Below are 21,307 nucleotides of genomic sequence, written 5' to 3'. Positions count from 1 at the left end.
ATAATTCCTTCTTCGTACAATTTAACAGTAAATTAAACCAATACTGGAGAGTAAAAACACCATTTCTCCCTCCTGTATGATTTTCTTTATACTGTGTTCTTTATTACTAGTGTAGGGGTAGCTTTGAAGTCAAGACAAATAAATAGACCAGCTTCCATATTCAGCTTCCTTTCAAATTTCTTTATACACTGGATCCCATCAGGCTGTTTTCATGTAGACACACAATGCACTTTGAGCATAGTCCCCTGCCTCTGCTACCCTTCCTTTTCTCATCCTTCCCCTTACTCTTACTTCCCTAGACCATTTCCCTTCTCCTTTAGTGTCAACTGTATGTATGATTTGTAGAGATCTAATAAATCGAGGGTCCACAAGCAGGAGAAAGAATGACGTTTGTGTTTCCAAGACTGACTTGATCTGTTGACCATGATTATCTTCAGCTGTTATCTATCTTCCTTCATTCTGCGGTGTGGATGTGCCACTGTTGCTTCTCCTGCTGATGGTCACTTAGCCTAGTTTCCTAACTTAGTTCTTCTGAACCGTGGTGCAGTAACAAGGACATAGACTATTTCTGTGGTGTTAACCCGAGTCCCTCAGGTAAAGTCCAGGAGAGGAGAGAGCTGTGCAATGTGGGTAATTCTACTCTACTCTATTCCACGCTGACTTCCACAATGGCTGGACTAGTGTGAGTCTCACTGGTAGTGCAGAAGCACTCCTTTTGTCCACATCCCTGCCGGAATATGAGTTTTCTCAATGAACGCCATTCTGTATGGGGTGATACAGAATTTCAATGTAGCTCTAACTTGTATTTCTCTCTCGGCAAGTGAGGCTGAAGTTTTTTTGTTTAAATCTGTAATGCACCCAATTGGTCTGAGGTTTTTCTTTTTACTTCATTTTCCTTTCTAGTTCTGGGATTGAACCCAGCACTTTGTACATGTTAGGGAATGGCTACACCCCTAACCCCTTGATTTGAGGATTTAAAAAAAACTTTTTTCAGCTTTTAAGGCATAAATGACAAATAGGAATTGTATATTCTTAAGGTATACATCTTGATGATTTGGTATGTTGAACTGTAAAATGATCTTATCATGAAGCTAATAAACATATGTACTACTTCTCATGTTTTCTTTAAAAATTATTCCATCCTTTCAGATGAAAGATTTAGGGAAGGGCAGAGGATTCAGAAATTGAGGCCAGCCTGAGCTACCAAATGAAAGTATAGGATAATTGTTTGAGGCTAGCCTACTCTAACTAATGAATTCTAGGCCAGCCTAAACATATAGAAAGACCTCCTCTCAAAAAATTCAAAACCTAAAAGATTTGAGAAAGACTATTAGAAGACTCCCACTCGATGAGTTACTTGGCTTAGTGCCGTGTTTGCAAAAATGCACTTGACAACGTTACAGCAGCATACAGTTTTCCTTAATCCTCACTCTAATACCTTCATAAAGTCACTCTGCCCCTTAGAAATGCCACACATGTTACTATATCAAAATGCCCCCAGTAAGTATTGACAGTAACATTCCCCCCTGCATTAGTACAAGGATAAATCCTAGTAACTTCATCCTGCTGTAAATTATATTCAAGTTGGGACTTAATTAATATTTTTATATTACAGTTTATCATGTGTTCACACCAGATTCAGTAATTGGCACTAATATAAATTGTATTCATTTCAAATTACATATTCAGAGATTTAAAACATGTTAACTAATGATAAAGTTATTTATTTTGGTCTTTCAAAGGGATTTTAAACACACCTGCATTCCTGGTTGTGAGGTACATCATCTTCTTCTTTTTCTTGTTGCTTATAGTTCCACAAAAGGGTCCTGAATGATGACAAGACCAGTATAGTTTAGAAGATACATTAAGATATGATCTTAAATTGCCCAGTCATGTTTTATGAGGAGGTAAAAGAATTACCTCCCGAGGGAAGGGGTGAACTGTCACTGAATTTTGATACGCTACCAGTAGGTGGCAGAAAAGGATCAACAATTACTTTAGAGAGGAAAAAAGCAGATGCACAGGAAAGATTCATTCTCCATGTAGTTCAAATCAATTGATTTGTGTATTCAGAAAAAAGAGGCAAAGAAAGGTGCGCCCATCCCCTGCCTGTTACTTGTGCTCAGCTCTTCACCTGAATTGTCCCAGTCTCTGCGAACAAATGCCTTTCTCTTCTCTTCCAGGAACTGGCTTGGGATCAGACCAGCACTTCCTCCCTCTTTCACATGGCTAGCCTAGAATCAAATTAATATCTCAGTGACCAAAATTTTAGACAATATTTTAGTAAGTAAGACAAGTGCTGGTCAGTTCAAGTTAGTTTGCTATGGAAAACAACCTTTCAATCCATGGAACTATGTTAAAGCATTTAAACACCGCCATACCTAGGAACCAACTAGTATCTAAGATTCATATGTATGTCAATCGGTAGTGATGTTTTGAAATTCTCATTAACAATAATGTACAGGCTCCTCAAATACTACAATGTTTTATTTAGAGTGTGTGTGTGTTTGTGTGTGTGTGTGTGTGTGTGTGTGTATGTGTGTGTGTGTATGAGAGGGAGAAAGGGAGGGAGAGAGAGACAGAGACAGAGACAAAGTCAAAGAAAGGAAAGAAGAATGCTATTTTATACAAATAAGTGTTAAGGGAACATCTCATCCAGTATTCTTTATAAGCCATTTACTACTGACCTCAATCCTAGAATCTTATTTCCCACGGCTAAATCAATAGAAAGGATACTGGGAATACAGGGCATAAATTTTAATTCATCCTAATAAGAATATGCATATCCTAAAGTAATAAATTCAAAATAGGTAAAACTTCATCTAGTACAAAAATTAAAAACTTAAAATCAAAGTATCTAAAATAAAATAAAAACATTTTATGTATGTGTTTGTGTCTATGTGCATGTTGACATGAGCATAGGCACACAGAGGCCAGAAGAGGAGTTGGCGTTCCAGGAGGTTGTGAGCAGCCCAACATGGGTTCTGGGAACTGAGATCCTCCACAAGGACAGCAAAGACTCTTACTAAGCTAAGCCATCTCTCTAGTCCCCAAACAAGTGAGATTTTTTTTTTAAATGGCAATGACTCACATCACGATGTTAGTGTGTTTCTTCTTATAATTGGGATAGAAAATCTATTTATCAGTTTTTAGTAATCCTGAAAACTGGAATCAAAGTAAGTCTATCAAAATGAAGAAAGAGACTCAAATGACGGTGAGAGGATTGGAAAACTAAGAGATGGCATTCACAGAAAATACAACAGGGAAACCTGGGGGCAGGGTGTGTGTCCACGAAACAATCGAGCATAGGAAGTACAGAGTTAAAGCTTCTAAGCATGTCAGTGAAGCCCTCTTGAAATCATGCACTCTGTTTACTGAACTCATTCCTTAGTTATCTCACCATGGTGCACTTATTGCTAAAAGCGTCTTCATTTACACGGACGGCACACTGCCCCGAGGCTGTTCTTAACCTGCAGGAATTATTTAGTCACCACTGTTAACCCCGTTACCAGTAACTGTTACTGTTATACTTGGTACTGGTCCTGGAGTCTCTCTTCTTTCCCCTGCTCTCCAGAGAGGCCATAGTCAGCTCTGAGAGTGGAAAAGATTCTAGGTTTCTATTTGTTGTTTTCTTATTTTGAATACTGGGTGTCAGCTGATACAAATCACTGCAAAAACAAACTAAGAAACTGACAAACAATGACTCCAAGTGGGTTCTTCTTGTCCTACAACATATTTGAAGGCGGCTGCCCTGGTCTAACCTTAGACCAGGGGACAGTGCTGCAGGCAAGGGATGTCTGCTTTCATTAACAGCTACTCACAAACTCGCTCTCAATTAGGTCTTCTGTCCAAAAGCTAACAGACATAGAGCAGGAGCTGTTTATGCAGGAAAAATCATGAGAACAAATGCTTCCCAAACTTTAGATACTGGCTGGATCAAAGATGAAAAACAAAAAAAGCAGTTGAGGGATTTTTTGAGAATCAAACTAACCTGCCACCAATTTGGGTCTTCTCTGTTTACAATCTGAAGAATTTCTCCTTTGGAAAACTTCAGTCCCGCTTCTTTGCAGGGTATCAGGTTATCATTGAATGGATTATAATCAAAATGACACTTGACAAATACCTAAAACACAGCACAGTGAAAAAGCTTGTATGTGTAACATAAGCACTGGATAGTGAAACCAAACCACTGTGATTTAATTGTAACAGACACTAAGTATTTCAGATAAAAAACTTATTCTCCTAAATAAAAAACAATTGATTAGAATATTAATATGATTTGGTATTATAGAAAATTTAACATGTATGCTACAACAAAATTTTATGTGTTTTAATAACTCCTATTTCTTTTTTGTGATGCTGGGGTTTAAACTCTGGGCTTCGCATGTGAGTAGGTGAGTGCTCTACCACCCTTACAATCTATTCTTACATCAACAAGTAGGACAACCACTCCATTCCATCCTCTTTCCCATCTTTTCACTTGATTTCCCAAGAAACTCTGTATAAGTTTTAACTTAAGTAAATGTCATTTTGCAGTTAAAACCCTGAAATAATGGGTGCACTTAGTTTAAGGCACGTATTTCTGACCTATCAGGACTGAGATTGTACAAACACCTTGAAGTCTAAATTAAATAACACAGGTCATCTTGAAGTGAGACCTGAAATATATTCGGTAACCTTAAAAAAATGAAAAACTCAACTTTACTTCTAGTAGTATTTTAATCAGTTACACTGGCCAAAACTAACAAGGAAAATACTTTCTTGAAATCATCTTACAATGATTTATATGTTTAAATTTAAATTAAGATTAAATTACTTATGAGACAAATACTAGAAATGTCTTAACTATTTTCCAATTTAAATTCAAACATACACATTTCTCTTAAATTTGTTTTACTAATAAAAGTATACCATTTACTTAAGATCTCCACTGCTTCCAACATACTGCTTATTTAATTTGAATTCTAATTAATCATTTTTAATATTTGATGGAAAGTTTAGATCAACGGTTTTCTTAAAATAGACATGCTTCATACATATTTATAGAAATTCAAATTTTATCTTCTACAGAAAAGCCTTAGCATTAATCAGCAGAAAAACTCTAATAAGCAGAAATGCATACAATTAGTCAAACTAACAATGTTACTTTTCTATGTTTATCATACTTCTACAACTAGAAACAAAATATTCAAATAGTACAAGTACATACACTGTATTATTAGTATGCTTAAAAAACCACCCAGTGTGAAAGATGCATAGGAAGATATTTTTAAACTTTTGGGTACATGTGATCTTGATAGAAAGCTCTAGACCATCTGCAACAACTTTGCAAAGCCTGAAAATCAATGCTTAAACAAACCAGGAAGGCACTTTTTCCTGATATATAATTTTAGAAGTATCTAAGAAGCAAGCATGCAAACAATATTAAGATTGCTAAGCCGTGACAGGTGGCTAATGAGTCTGGCATGCAGCTCAAGGCTCTGGCAATGAACAACTCAGGATGATAAAGTTTAATCAGGGTAAATTTAGTTAACTGCTAAGACAGAACAACAGGAATACCAGAGAATGTTCTCACATGATATCATACCTGACGGACGTGGGCTGGATGCCTCTCCATACTGGTGTAACTCTAAAAATATATTTTTTCAATTGCATAAACAAAGCCAGACTTTTAACTTATAACTTAACAAAATATAAGTAAGCTCCTGGCTCGTTTTATTACTTCACTCATTTGGTAAAGCCACTTCCTCCCTAATTAACTGTCCACGGATATAGTACCTACAGAGAAGTAGGAATGACATCAGCAAACAGTAGCAGGCACTGACAAGAGGCAGAGAAGGGACCGTGTGAGAAGCCATAAAAATAGCAGTATATTTCTTACTTCTGGAGAAAGGCCCACTGAATGAAAACCTCATGTCACCTAAGCGAGGGTGTTTATCATTCTTGGTTGTGGAATAATACTCTGTGAAGTTACAAGCATTTTCCAAATTTAAAACATTTATTTCCCCTATTCAGAGATGCCAATATCCAACTCAGATGTAAAAGGATTACCAAAAGGCACAATTTTTTGGCTTATTAAACTGTTTTTGCAACATTACCCTCAAGCTCCAAAACTCAGATTAATGTGGTTTTACTTCTGAAAAAACAATTATCCTAGCCTTTGATCTAGGAGTTTTATAAAATCTTTAAAACCATTAAAGAGCTGACTTATTGTATTCTATGAACTGCACTAACAGTTTATGAATGCTAACTGATCATTCTTAAGTTATTAAACAACACTTAAGAAAATATTTCAGTTCTGTACTCTCACCATCAAAGGAAAAATTGAATAACCAACAATTTAAAATCGACAGTAGAGAAAGTGAAGTACAAATAGCTTTGAAGCACAGATGCTCAAACTATTCAGAATAGAAACAAAAATTAAAACTCTATTAGGATAACACTTTCTTCTTATTAACTAGTAGAAATTCAAATATTTGACATTCTGCAGATAAGACTATGGACCAATAGGGATTTTCCTAATGGGCTTATGGAAGAATGCGTCAACCTCTTGGAAGGACAATTTGGCAATAATTATCAAGATTACAAACACATAAACCCTCTGACCTAGTAATCTACTTCTGGGAATGGATTCAGCCATTATATTACTCAGAAACATGTGAAGTGACTTACATACAATACTAGTAACTACTGAACTATTCATTATAGCAAAAGATTAGAAGCACTCTGTGGCAATGATGAGTTGTCTAAAAAAGACCTACAGAATGATAATATACCAGTCCACATGCCAATGATGAGGGGAAATTTCAAGGTTCCACCTCTATACAAAAAGCTACAGACAATCAATGGCTGCTGAGAGGGAGACATCCAGTCATCTCCAACGACAAGAGCCTCTGATGTGCTATGGAATCCCAAATGGTCAGTTCTAAATACATGTACATAAAAGCTACACCAAATGGGCTCAGTAAGTTGTATGTGTTGCTTAACAATAATGATTACAGAAGAGGAGATCATGTATTTAAGAGGGTGTAGAGAAGGATGGATACAGGAGATAGTTGTGGAACAAAGAAGGGTAAACATAATGTAAAATACAGTTTTCATATATTAAATTCTCAAAATCCCCATAAGTTTAAATTTAACAACAACAAAGCAAACATGAGCAGGTATGCAAAGAACTAGGAACAAATAACCTGGAACAGGGAGAAAAGTCAATTAAGAATAGTCCAGAACACCCAGAAGTAGTGGTGTGCACTATAATCCCAGCACTTGGGAAGTAACAAAAGGATCAGTTCAAAGTCATCCTTAAGTACCAAGAGGATGGGAGGTCAGCTTGGACTACATGACAATGTGTCTCAAAAATGAAACCAACCGACTAACCATGTCAACCTCCCTCGATCTTGCAAAAACAAATTAACAAACAAACAAACCCAAAACAAAACAAAAACAGAAATGGCAAATATGAAACAATTAGTAAACAGTACTTTGTACAACCAATTGTGGTAATTTGTGCCTATAATCCTAATACTTTGGATGTTACGGTAAAAGGATTACCCACAATTCCAAGGCCAGCCTGGGCTACAGAGTTAGAACCTGTCTCAACAAGACCAGTAAAATTAACACCTAAATTTTACATATTATATTCTTATTTTCAAGAAATTATTGGAGGAATTCAAATTGTTCAGTAGACCACAGTGCATATAAACAGGACTTGATCCCAGAGCTGGGCATGATGGTCTATGACTATAATCCCAGCACTCATGGGGCTAAGAAAGAATAATCACAAGTTTGAAAACTGGATGAAAGTCTCTGCAAACTACAATTGTGATGAAACATTTGTCTGTAGGTATCTTAGAGTTAATATTACTGTGATGAAATATAATCAAGCAACTTGGGGAAGAAAGGGTTTATTAAATGGCTTAAATACCCTGAATCACAGTCCACTGAGGGAAGTCAAGGCATGAACTCAGACCAGGTGGGAACCTGGAGGCAGAAGCTGATGCAGAAGCCACAAAAAGGTGCTGCTTACTGGCTTGTTCCACCCATTTCTTATAGAACTCAGGAGTACTGGCTCATGGGTAACCCCACCTACAATGGGTTGCCTCCTACCCCAAATCAATCATTAAGAAAATGCCCTACAGGCTTGCCTGCCTAAAGCCTGATCTCTGGAGGCATTTTTCTCAATTGGGGTTCCCTCTTCTTAGATGACTTTAGCTGTGTCAAGGTGACATAAAACTAGCCAGCACACCAGAATACTAAAGAATGCCAAAACCAAACAAGAGAACAACATAAAACAGACAAAGACATGAAGACTTCACTGAAGTGGACAAAAGCATGGAAAAGAAGCACATAAAAAATTCAATCTTATTTATCAGCAGTGATACGCAAACTAAAATTACAATTAGCTACTACTATATGCTTATTATACTGACTAAAGAATGATCACACCAAATATAGCAAAGAAACCGAGTAGAAGAAACTCATGCAATGCTGCTGGGACTGTAAACTGTTACAATCATTCCTCAAGTTTTTGTTTCCCTAGAATTTCAACATATGCCTACCATATGACCAACTCTCTCAACCCCTAGCTATTTATAGAATTTCAACATATGCCTATCATATGACCAACTCTCTCAACCCTAGGTATTTATAGAATTTCAACATATGCCTATCATATGATCAACTCTCTCAACCCTAGGTATTTATAGAATTTCAACATATGCCTACCATATGACCAACTCTCTCAACCCTAGGTATTTATAGAATTTCAACATATGCCTATCATATGACCAACTCTCTCAACCCCTAGCTATTTATAGAATTTCAACATATGCCTACCATATGACCAACTCTCTCAACCCCTAGCTATTTATAGAATTTCAACATATGCCTATCATATGACCAACTCTCTCAACCCCTAGGCATTTATAGAATTTCAACATATGCCTACCATATGACCAACTCTCTCAATCTCTAGGAATTTATAGAATTTCAACATATGCCTACCATATGACCAACTCTCTCAACCCCTAGGTATTTATAGAATTTCAACATATGCCTATCATATGACCAACTCTCTCAACCCCTAGGTATTTATAGAATTTCAACATATGCCTATCATATGACCAACTCTCTCAACCCCTAGGCATTTATAGAATTTCAACATATGCCTATCATATGATTAACTCTCTCAACCCTAGGTATTTATAGAATTTCAACATATGCCTACCATATGACCAACTCTCTCAACCCCTAGCTATTTATAGAATTTCAACATATGCCTACCATATGACCAACTCTCTCAACCCCTAGCTATTTATAGAATTTCAACATATGTCTACCATATGACCAACTCTCCCAACCCCTAGCTATTTATAGAATTTCAACATATGTCTACCATATGACCAACTCTCTCAACCCCTAGCTATTTATAGAATTTCAACATATGCCTATCATATGACCAACTCTCTCAACCCTAGGTATTTATAGAATTTCAACATATGCCTACCATATGACCAACTCTCTCAACCCCTAGCTATTTATAGAATTTCAACATATGTCTACCATATGACCAACTCTCTCAACCCCTAGGTATTTATAGAATTTCAACATATGCCTACCGTATGACCAACTCTCTCAACCCCTAGGTATTTATAGAATTTCAACATATGCCTATCATATGACCAACTCTCTCAACCCTAGGTATTTATAGAATTTCAACATATGCCTACCATATGACCAACTCTCTCAACCCCTAGCTATTTATAGAATTTCAACATATGTCTACCATATGACCAACTCTCTCAACCCCTAGCTATTTATAGAATTTCAACATATGCCTACCGTATGACCAACTCTCTCAACCCCTAGGTATTTATAGAATTTCAACATATGCCTACCATATGACCAACTCTCTCAACCCCTAGGTATTTATAGAATTTTAACATATGCCTACCATATGACCAACTCTCTCAACCCCTAGCTATTTACAGTCCCTAGCTATTCTGTAATAGCCCCAAACTGGTAATAACAAAAATGTTCATCAATTTATACATAAACAAACTGGTATGTCCATGCAATGAAATACCAGATCAATAAACAGGTATGAACTATCAATACAAGTAAGCAAAAAGGATAAATCATGCAAATTTATGCTGAAAGAACCCAGGTAAAAACTGAAATTCATTTCTAGATTCCTAGATTCTATAGGACCTTCAAGTTAGACACACAATTCAAAACTCTGACTCTAGGATTCCTATGAGTGAGAACACGAACCTCCTGTCATTCTTGGGTCTGAGTTAACACACTTAGTATACAGTCTGGGAGCTCATATGCTAAAGGAGCATAGGTAATAGTATCAAACTGCCTAAGAAAGTCAGATCTCTACCACCACAGATTAGTGCAGCTCTCAGACTGAGTCCGGTAAGTTTCTTAGTGCGGTGCACCGTGGTGAAAAGAGAAGCTCACAACTAATCAAAGAGCAAAGATTAAGTGTCTATGGAGTGCTCAGCAACAATGGGACATCTTTATTATACCCCTTCCCTGTAAGGCTCAGGGACCAAGTATGAAGGAGGTAGAAAGACTTTAAGGGCCAGAGGTCAGAGAGGACCAGAGTGAAACAGCTCTTATGGACATGAGCAGACTGCTGCAGTCAGGAACTCCCAGCAGCTGTGCCTGCCTGTACAAGACCTGTACAAGGTCAAGCCAGTCACCATTCCCAGCACTGAGGGGGAGAGCCTCATGAGCCTCTGTCTGAGTCTGGGGAGCCTTTGACAGCTGAAGCAAGAGAGGCAGAGTCCAGGCCCCACACCATGAATAAATGGAGGACACAAAGTCAGGTGAGAGTGAGAGGTGGCTCTGGGAGGGGTTACGGGGAGCAGTACCGGAGTGAATATAATCAAAATACACTATATGCGCATATAGAATCCTCAATGAATAAAGATACATTAAAAAGCTAAAATCCAAAGAAGTATGAGATGATTTACTCATATGAAAATATGGGACTGCAAAGTAAATCACACTGACAGAATGCAGACCAGCTGTCACCTGGAGTGAGGGAGGGAGGGAGGAAGGAGGAGGAAAGGGTACAAAGCATCTCAGGGAACTCAGGTGACAGGTGAATTTACTATCACAACTGTGTCAATGGTGGCACAGGTGCAGAGGAATGCTCCAGGTTATGAAACTGTATACTCTTTAACTTACACTTGAGTTACATAAGCTCATCTACTTAGTTAGTAAATTACATAATAAAGAAGCATAATCTTGCCACCCCAAACATAAGCTAGAAACCTGGTCCTCCTGCTCTCATTTTAGTTCAACCCATTCTCCTGGCTTCCCCAACCAAGACAATCTTTACTTTAGATCTTGCATTCAACTCCCTGTTTTTCCTTCTGGACACAGCTTTAATTCCATCTATGTAAATTAAAGAAATATGTAATCATTTTAAATAAAAATACCATAATATATGCACATAATGTTTTAGCATTTATATGTTCATTAACGAATTTCCGACTATACATATGTAAGAATTATTCTAGGAAGTGACCGAGTTTTAGAACACATGAACATTCAACTTTAAGAGACATTACTAAACATCCTTCCCATCAATGTGCTATGCCAACTGTATTCTACCAGTAATGAAGGCAACATATTGTAGATTCATGTACAAATTTTTCTAACTGAACTGTATAAGAGAGCATCTCCCACTGTGATTTTCGGTGACCAAGGGTCTGTTTTTTACTTAATTTGACTTTGTATGTGATGTGAAACAATGACATAATTTTAGATTTTATCTTTATGAATAATCAATTTTCCTATTTTGTTATGCCAACGTAATATATATGCTCAAGCCTCTTTCTGAGTTCTCTCTGACCATGCTATCCATTCCTATGCCAACACCGTAATATGTAAACCTTGTACATTAATAGTTGTGATGGTTAATTCCAATCTTCAAGAAAATAAAATCTAGAATTACCTGGGAGATATGTCCCTAGTTATGGCAGTGGGGGATTATCTTGATTAGCTTAATCTAGAAAGAACCACCTACAGTGGGTGGCACCATTTTCTGGGCTGGAATCCTGGATTGTAGAAATAAGTAGAAAGAAGCTGGGGTAAGTTGTTACTGCTCCCTGGTTCCTGACTGTGGATTCGGTGTGACCAGCTGCTTCCCGCTTTGTCTCCTTTCCCACCTTTGCACCATGATGGACTTTACCCTTGAACTGGGAGCCAGAGTAAATCCTCTCTCCCTTAAGGCTGCTTAGTCAGGGTATTTGATGACAGCAGCAGGGGAAGAACTAAAATGTCCCTATTCCTGCTTTTCTGCCTCAAGAGTGCTCTGGCTATTAATCTCATCAAGACCATGAAAACCTTGCTGGACTTTTGATTCACAGACCTTTGAATCTGTAAGTCAATGTGAAGAAAATGGACATTTCCATAATATTCTATTTATTTAGAACATCTTCATATTATTTTGTGTGAAATACTTGAACTATTTAGTTAGATTTATTTCCAGGCATTAAGGTGATTCTACTGTAAATCATATCTTAGTTATGTTTTTAGTTGCTTGATATGACAAAACAAACAAACCAATTAAAAAAAACCTATTGTACACTAATCTGATTTTTTTTTTTTTTTTGAGACAGGGTTTCTCTGTGTAGTTTTGGTGCCTGTCCTGATCTCGCTCTGTAGACCAGGCCGGCCTCAAACTCAGAGAGATCTGCCTGCCCCTGCCTCCCGAGTGCTGGGATTAAAGGCATGCGCCACCACCGCCTGGCTTAATCTGATTTTTAACTACTTTGCCAAACTCTATTATTTCTAGATTTGAAGTTTCATGGGGGTGAGGGTTCCAAGCATAAAATTATATTAATTGTAAAGTTATAGTTTTATTTCTTCCTTTGCAGTCCCTTTGTCTCTGTATTTTTGTCACACCATGCTTATTAAATCCTCAAGGAAACAGTGACAAGGAGTAAAGTTAGTGACAGCTTTCTCTCTTTTTTTTTTAAACGTCACTGAGGCAAAAGTTTTGTTTATCTTTACTTTAGACTTTACTTTCTGGCTTCTCTGAATTAATCAACAGCAAACAAATAATTGAATATAAGCAACAATTAACTGAAAGTTTCAGTGTCCAAGCATCCTGAAATTAAAATATTAAGGATTTATGTTTCATTCTATTCCAATAAAAGTTTTTTTTTAAAGCAGTCAAATCATTGCTATTTTATTCTTGATACTGAGTCAGTTCAGTCTGCTTCATTGTCTCAAGCTTCATCAAAATTCTGAACAAGATCACCCTCCTCCTCCAGCAGGCTGTGCTTTTCTATCATCATCCGCCAGGGGCCTGCAGTTTGTCAGTGCCAAGCTGGGTTAATCCTGGGTGACACTTCTGTCAGCTGAGAATGGTGAAGGGTGTGTGTTGCCAGAGATGTCTGAATGTGGGTGGACTGCTCTTCCTTGGTTTGCAAACAAATGACACTTTAGCATCAGATACTGCTTATTCCCAACGTCTGTAGGAAACCAGAGCTTTAGTATTTGCACTAGCAGAATCACTGGAGGACACTTCTTTCACTAATGCACAACTGTGTATGATACGATGAGTTCCTTTGATTTATGATGGGCTCTTTCACTCTGGTGGAAATGAGACCTGACGGGGGACTAGAGTTGGTTATCTTGAGATGTCAGGCAGACTAGCTAAGTAAGAGTCCTGCTTCTGATGTTAAAAGCCGTCAGGTCCAAAAGAAACGCAGGACAAATGGCTATCACGGTGCCTTTCAGCATACCAAAGCTCACTCAGCACCCCTGGCTCCTCTCAGCTCTTCTCACCTTGCCCCTATCTTACACTTCTCCGGCTCTTGGTCTTTCTTCCCCAAGCTTCTCATTCCTATATAACCCTCCACATCAGCCATGTACCTTCTTGGTCTCCTCTCTTTTGTTTACCGCTGTTCTCTTCCTTCTCACTCTCCTCCTCATCTCCTATCATGGCCCAGTCCATTCTGCTGGCCATGTTCTGTCTACTACTTTCTCTTCCTGCTCTGTAAGCTCCCAAATGCCTCTGGCTGTACTCTCCCTCATATCTACAATAAAAACCTTCCTTTTAACCATACCTTGGAGTGGTCATGTCCTCATTTTATATAGAAGTCAAATGTCCAACTGTTAGGACCTTCCTCTTCCTACTTTATTAGTACTTACAAAAGAGACATGAATCTGAGTTAAATTTAATCACATCTCTATTGAGGTTATTCTTCTTAATTAGTTAATATGTAGATTTTCTGATAAGAACCTATACTAGCATACTTTCAATAAATTCAACTTGGACAAACTTCATCTTTTTTTTTTTTTTTTTTTTTTTTTTTACAGAAAATTAACTTCAATTTGCTATTACTTTGTTGAATGAAATAAAGCTGTAATTTATTTGCCTATAATACTCTTGGTGACCAGGTCATGCTGGTCATAAAGGTTATGTAAAAGAGGATTGTTATCAATTTGTCCTTGTTATGATTTATTTAGAAAATTTCCTAAAAATCTCACATGTTGAATTCTTGGATCCCAATGGCGGATCCAATCACTGAGAGGTGGGTGGACTATAAGGTACTAACTTCATCAATGGTTCAAATCCACTGAGAAATTCACACTGAATGGGCAATTAGGAAGTGAAGCCTGTGTGGAGGAAATAGGTCAATGGGAAGAATGTCTCTGAAGGACATCCTTTGCCCTTGCCCCTTCCTATTTCTGTTTTAAGCCCTACCATAGTAAGCAATGTTGCTTTGCCATGCCTTGCCACAATCACGTTCTGCCTCAACAGCCTAGGAATGTAGCCAAGTATCTCTGGACTGAACTTTCTAAAATCAAGAGCCAAAACATATAGCTCTCCATGCCATTTATCATACAGGCAAAAGTTAACACAGGCTTTATAAGCGGAATTATTTATACCTTCCAGAAACCTAAGTCATATATAAGTTGAAGAACTTCCAAACTAGCTACAACTTCTAGCTTACCCTGGTTCTTACACTGTAAAAATATACATCACATGTCTCATAGAAGAGTTTGGACTACAAGCCAGCACCTCAAGTGTTTTGGACAAAGAGGATCTATTGCCATGCTTTAAGAAAAAAATACCACCCTGGCTTGAGAGCTTGTTTTCCCTCTGCTTGTCACAACAATCGACAGAAGAACCGCAATAAGCTCCAAAGCCCAGGATTCCCCACTTCTCCATGGAAGACACATTCCAACACGTGCAATGGATGTCTAAACCTAAGGAAGTACTGACATGATAACTTACTGTTAACTATGCACTGAACATGCACTGTGGCCATAACTTACTGCTTTAGGCAAGACAGTCAACTAGCATATTTCTTTTTCTTCACAATTTCATGGACAGAAGATCTGTTGTTATCACAGACCTTAGCAACTTCAGCATAGAAATCTTTTTGTTTTCTTGCTAGATTAAAAGTTGCTATTACTACACTTATAGGAAGTACTCCAAGGCTTTTTGAATTGGCATATCTCACGTGTTGAATTCTTGGACCTCGACGCGGATCCAATCACTGAGAGGTGGGTGCACTGTAAGGTACTAACTTCATCAATGGGTCAGCCCTTATGCCAGCCCTTATGCTTTAAGGTTGAGACACATAGCAGGAGTTACTTGAATTCAAACACTGATACATCAGCATATGTCTTCTGCTAAGAAAGCTACTAGTGGGAGGTACTATATACAATACTCTGAACAAAGGGATGATTCAGGTTCTGGGTGGAACTATGCATGAACAGCAAGTTCCTCACACTGCTCAGAATGATGCTCATTTTAAAGTTTGAGTCATTTCAGGAATTTTCCACTTAGTATTTTTAGACTTTTGTTGACCATGGGTAACTGGGACTGCAGAAAGGAACACAGTAGCTGGGGGATGGGTGGAGGTGGGAGCTAGTACAATAGTGAGAGAGTCAGTTGTAAGGGCAAATGCCCTTCCGTATACACAGCATCTCTTAGATACCCAAGGTTTGTCCAGGACAGTCTTGGTTTATATTCACTGTTTCAACATAATGATTTCCTGTTCACTTAAGAAAGAAAGAAAAAGAGAGAGAGAGAGGGAAATCCAATTTGAGTATAGGTGGAGGCTCTTTTTCATAGTAGGATATGCCAAGGCTGTTGCATGGGCTCATATGACCGATTCTCCCCACTTCACACTTGAATCCTCTTCCCTAGTTCTAAAGACTAGATAAACCCTAGAAATCAAAAGATGGGGAAAATTTATGCTTAAAGCTAAATATCCATACACTGAAGTCAGCTATTCAGTTCATCAAATACAAAATTTACACAGGAAACAAAGAGCTGTTTGCCTGTAAAGTCCATTATATACACAGTATGATCATCAACAACTAGACAGGACTGAGAAACACCATGGAAACACACTCTAGGAGTATCTGTGAAGACATTTCTAGAAAGGTTTAACTGGGTAGAAAAGATCTACAGTACATGTGAATGGCATTATTCCAGGGGCTTGGGTCCTGGACTGAATCAAAAAGGAAAAGGTGACTGAACCCCAGCATTCCCCTCCATCTGCTTCCTGACTGGACACAAGGTGACCACTGCCTTAAGCTCCTGCTGCCGTCATCTTCCCAGCACATGAACTGCTCTGTCAAACTGTGAACCACAACAAACCCTTTCTTCCTTCAGGTGCTTTTGTTAGGTATCCTGTTACAGAATGAGAAAGTAACTAATACACATGGGTGACTTCATTATAAGACTTTTGGTTGGGACCACCCAATAAACTATTATCTTCCCATTATAATTAATATGTAATAAAATAATAAATTATCATGTTATTATTTACTTATTATTTTATTAAGTCTCCATAAATTATTTTATCATATTTATTTATCATTATTATTTTGTTATTATTATTATTCCTACACATTCAAGTTCAAATAGGTCTCATTTTATCACAAATAGAAATATGCAAATGGGGGAAAATAGTAGCCTGAGAAGAACAGGGATAGTTTAAGTTCTAGTGTCCTCCCCCCCCCATGATTGTTTTGTAAAGTAAGCTATTATGGTTAGTTTTAACTGACAACTTGACACACCTACAATCAACAGGAAAAAGTCTCAATTAGAAACTATCTATACTGGATTGGACTGTAGGCATGCTTGTGGGAGACTGTCTTAAGTTAATTGATGTGAAAAGACCCAGTCTACTGTGGGTGGCAACATTCCCTAGGCAGGAGGTCCTGGGCTGTGTAGTAATGGAAAAATAGAGCTGAGCACAAACAAAGATGCAGGCCAGCATGTGTGTATTCATTTATCTCTGCTCTTGACTGTGGATATGATGAGACTAGCTGTTTGAAAGTTCCTGCTTCGACTTCCCTACAATGATTGAATTATACATTGAAATAACTCCTCTTTTCCACTAATTTGCTTTTTATTGGGTATTTTATCTAAGTAAAAGAAATAGAACTAAAACAGACATCTACCTTTATTTCATACAAAGCTCACTATTTTCAGAAGTCTAATTTATATGTAAAAGAAAATCATGATTAAGTAGTATATCCTATTTTTCTAAAGAATAGTTCAAAACCAGAATGCTATCTATCTTCTCTTTTGAGGATCTCAGTATGTATCTCAGGTTATGTTTCAAACTTGGGGTCCTTCTGTTTTCAGCCTCCCAAGTACTAGGATTATGTCATGACCATTACAAGAGCAGCCATTACAAGAGATCAAAATAATCTCTATCATTAGCACACTCTCCTGTTCATTTATTCATTTCGCCTAAAATATACATGAATTGTGGGAAAAACCAAGTGTCCAATATCTTCTTTATTCCAATCTATCTGACACTGTCTGTCATTTAACATATCACCAGAACACTAACCTGGAGGTAATCTAGACTACGCCATCTCGAAGGCCCTAACACAATGTCTGAAAAATAAGAGGTGTCAAAAATGCTTTCATCACCGGGTGGCAGTGGTACACACCTTTAATCCCAGCACCGGGGGTGGGGGAGTGATTAGAGGCAGCGGATCTCTGCGAATTTGAGGCCAGCCTGGTCTACAGAGTGAGTTCCAGGTCAGCTAGGACTGCTTCACAGAGAAACTCTGTCTCAAAAAACAAAACAAAGAAAAAATGCTTTTTGTCAGAAATGCTTTCAACAACAGTAATTAAAAGGCTTTATGACTTTTCTGACACCTACCTGTAGACTACCCAAATAACAGGGTTCATAATGTTCATAAATAAATGTTCTATTATTTTCCTTATAATACTAAGATAGTATTATATTAAAAACTAAAATCTTTACCAAGACAAACTCTCTTTAGCAAAATAGTAACAATTAAGCATCTACCTAAGAGAATAACGAAAAAAATGAAGTGTTCTTAATATCACTCAGGAAATTATTACTAACCTGTTGAGGAGTAATAGTATCTCTATAACTTGGTAAAATTTTTAGAGTGACACTTCCACTAATATTTTTCAGTAACTCTTGTAATTCCTTTGGATTGTTTCCAACTTCATGGCCATTGACCTCCTTAATGATATCTCCCACATGAAGCAGACCTTGTCGATCTATCATTCCTCCATGAAGGATTCGGGCGATTACCAGATCATTATTTTCAACCCTAAATGTTACACCCTGTAGGAAATTATAAAAAAAAAAGAATAATTTTATCTCAATAAGAATAAATATGTAAACATTATGAATACAAATAACATAACTCTGAAACCAGGTAGGTGAATTCTTTTCCCACGTTACTTCTTGTCCAGTCTCAATAAAGTAAGTGCAACTGTGACACCAGAAGAACACCAATGCAGTCGGGTTAACCCTTCAAATCTAGCTCTATTCCATAGACAAAGGAAGCTCAAGGAAACAACAAAGATTCTCACCTTGTCCTGTTTGCCACATCATTGTTTTTAGGAATCACAAATAAAGAATGTAAAAAGAAGCAGTTAACTTCACTACTTACAGAGTCCCATTATACTTCAAATTTTAATAACAACTTTCTTTCTAGCTTTGGTGTTATCATTAGTAAGCAAACAGAAGTAATTTCTGAAAGGCTGGGAAGAAATGAAACAGTTTTCCTGTTCCCACTGGCGTATTTATAGCTTCTAAGTCAGCTTAAGGTTTCGTTCTGATTACGTTTCATAGGCTACATGATTGACAGATCATCTGCTGTGTATTCATACAAAGGTCAAAAAGACTGATAAAATAAGCATGAGCAGTTTCAACAGTATATCAAGAGCAGAGACTGGGCCGCACTATATTTAATATCTAAGAAAGCAGTGACTCATCTACTCACCAATGGCTCGCCAGCTCTTTTGTGAATACCAAGAATTCGGATGGCATCTACTGGCAATAACTGATTATTGAGAGAAGAATTATTCATTTCTGGGCTTGAGGGAGGCGAATCATAACACTTTGATGCCACAATATCATGGGCCTCCAGGAGCGACTGTAAGGAGTCAAAACAGCCTGTGCTTATTAGCTACTGATGGAACAAGTTGCTAAAAATAATTTATTAGTTCATTATCACTGTGGAGTACTAAAAGTTTCTAAGGACACATTATTAAATTCCCAGTTTGAATTATGTCAAATACATATATAATCGTTTTAAGAAAAGTAAAACTAGATCATTTTATTATCATCAAACGATATCATCTTCAGGTTTTCAGGTTTGAAGAGACTGGTAGAATTTAGTCTCAGATTTTTAGAGTGTCATGTTCACTAGAAACCAAACCTGGGTTTCTAAGCCTGGTAGAGGGAGGTGACAAATTTCCTATCAACAGCGTCAGCATCCTCTTCAGTCTTTACTACTAATCTCTATCATCTCTTCATAAGGTACAAAAACAGTCAAGTGATAAAGACTTTAAGTTTCAATATGTTGATATTTTAGTAATGTGATATACTTTTTTTTTTTTTTCTGGTTTTTCAAGACAGGGTTTCTCTGTGTAGCTTTGCGCCTTTCCTAGAACTCACTTGGTAGCCCAGGCTGGCCTCGAACTCACAAAGATCCGCCTGCCTCTGCCTCCCGAGTGCTGGGATTAAAGGCGTGCGCCACCACCGCCCGGCTTTTTTTTTTTTTTTTTTTTTTTGTGATATACTTTTTACATGTATAAAAGGTATGCTAAAAAGATGTCTAAGAGAAAATAATTATCAGCAACTTCTATCATTAATAGGAAATTGCCAATTAATTAAAAACCAATTAAGATTTTAGTCTATAAAAGATGTTTTGAAGAAAAAAAAGAATCAGAAATGGTTCCAGATAAAATACACATTTTGCTTTCTATGCTTATTATATGTATGCTACTATGGATGATTCTCAGGTAGTTGTCTAGGAATGTCTTTTTTGTATACTAAATATTATCTTAAAGGAGTTAAGTTTTAATTCAATACTTGCCATAACACTAAACTAAAAAATTTCTGACTATGCAGAATATAAGTTCAAACACGACAAATCACAATAGAAGAGGAGAGCAAGTATCAACACATTCAAGACAGAAACAATCTGGGTTTTGGCTTAATTGGTAATTCCTGATAATTTCATAAAATCATTTACAAGATACTGGAAAACAATTTAAAAACAGGGTTAGGAAGACGGCTCAGTCAGTAAGGTGCTTGCCTCCCCAACGTAAGTACTGTGTATAGATTCTTAGTACTCATATAAAAAGTTGGATATAGTGGTGAATGTCTGCAATCCCAGCTCTATGAAACAGACACAAGAGTATCTCTAGGTCTCACGGGCCAATTGGTAAGCTCCAAGTCCAGTGACAAACTGTGTGAAAAAAAAAGGGGGGGGGGAGGGAGAGAGGAAGGAAGGAAGGAAGGAAGAAGAAAGGAAGGAAGGAAGGAAGGAAGGAAGGAAGGAAGGAAGGAAGGAAGGAAAAGGCGCAAAGTAGCTGAGGAAAACATCAGACTTGACCACTGGACTTTGCATACATGCACACACACACACAAAACACACATGCAAAGACATATACACACATAGCTGAGGAGCCCCCATGGAACTGGACCAGGCCCTCTGGATAGGTGAGACAGTTGATTAACTTGAACTGTTTAGGAGGCCCCCAGGTAGTGGGACCGGGACCTGTCCTTGGTGCATGAGCTGGCTTTTTGGAACCTAGTAGTGCCTATGCTGAGACACTCTGCTCAGCCTTGGTGCAGGGAGGAGGGGACTGGACCTGCCTCAACTGAATCTACCAGGCTGGGCTGATTCCCAGGGGAGACCTTGTCTTGGAGGAGGTGGGAATGGAGGGGTGGATGGGGGGGTGGAGGCTTGGGGGTGGGAGGAGGGAGGACAGGGAAATCCGTGGCTGATATGTAAAATTAAATTAATT

The 21,307-nt window shown here is 37.7% G+C and overlaps 1 protein-coding gene across 5 annotated transcripts in view; it reads right to left on the bottom strand.

Moving 5' to 3' along the window:
- The window catches only part of Pals2 (protein associated with LIN7 2, MAGUK p55 family member), a 112,495-nt gene that overhangs the window by 13,184 nt on the left and 78,004 nt on the right, over positions 1-21,307 (bottom strand). For all 5 annotated transcript variants that reach the window (XM_059257827.1, XM_059257828.1, XM_059257831.1 and 2 more), the window contains 5 exons: positions 19,273-19,425; positions 18,381-18,608; positions 3,992-4,123; positions 2,135-2,234; positions 1,758-1,826 (listed from right to left, as the gene is read on the bottom strand). In XM_059257827.1, the coding sequence (XP_059113810.1) occupies positions 1,758-1,826; positions 2,135-2,234; positions 3,992-4,123; positions 18,381-18,608; positions 19,273-19,425 (682 nt within the window). The remainder of the gene's footprint in view (positions 1-1,757; positions 1,827-2,134; positions 2,235-3,991; positions 4,124-18,380; positions 18,609-19,272; positions 19,426-21,307) is intronic.

The sequence above is a fragment of the Peromyscus eremicus genome, chromosome 3, assembly GCF_949786415.1.
Source record: "Peromyscus eremicus chromosome 3, PerEre_H2_v1, whole genome shotgun sequence".
Lineage (NCBI taxonomy): Eukaryota > Metazoa > Chordata > Mammalia > Rodentia > Cricetidae > Peromyscus > Peromyscus eremicus.
Note: the sequence above shows the minus strand (reverse complement) of the source record. Positions and strands in the feature narration are given on the sequence as shown.